This window comes from Fulmarus glacialis, unplaced genomic scaffold (assembly GCF_000690835.1).
Source record: "Fulmarus glacialis isolate BGI_N327 unplaced genomic scaffold, ASM69083v1 scaffold23815, whole genome shotgun sequence".
NCBI classification, from domain to species: Eukaryota; Metazoa; Chordata; class Aves; order Procellariiformes; family Procellariidae; genus Fulmarus; species Fulmarus glacialis.
In genome coordinates, this window is record NW_009211478.1 from 1,634 (window position 1) to 2,023 (window position 390).

A 390-nucleotide genomic window follows, 5' to 3' on the forward strand; every position below is an offset into this window, starting at 1 on the left:
GAGGTCCCCTCTTGGAGCGCACTTTGTTCGCCGTCTTCTTGATGTCGGCCGTGAGGTCCTCCAGCTCCTGCTTCGTCTCTGGGGGGGGTGGGGACATGTCACCCCCCTGGTGTCACCCCCCCGGTGTCACTTCCCTGGTGTCACCCCCCCAGTTTCCCTCCCAGTTCCTGGTGTTCCCGCCATGGTGTCCCTCCTGGTGTTCTCCATCCCCAATGTCCCGCCATGTCCTCCATGGTGTTCCTGGTGTCCCTCCATCCCACGTGTCCCCATGGTGTCCCTGGTTCCTGCTGTCCCACCATCCCCCGTGTCCCCATGGTGTCCTTGGTGTCCCTCCATCCCCTGTGTCCCCACGGCGTCCCTGGTGTCCCTCCATCCCCCGTGTCCCCACGG

At 64.9% G+C, this 390-nt stretch overlaps 1 protein-coding gene across 1 annotated transcript in view; it reads right to left on the reverse strand.

The window, feature by feature from the left end:
- Nucleotides 1-97, reverse strand: part of LOC104076639 (syntaxin-1B-like) — a gene marked incomplete at its 3' end in the record, with an annotated part of 1,222 nt that extends 1,125 nt beyond the window's left edge. The window contains exon 1 of the mRNA XM_009577563.1: nucleotides 7-97. Coding sequence (XP_009575858.1) covers nucleotides 7-97 — 91 coding nt within the window. The remainder of the gene's footprint in view (nucleotides 1-6) is intronic.
- Between the last annotated feature and the right edge of the window lie 293 nt (nucleotides 98-390).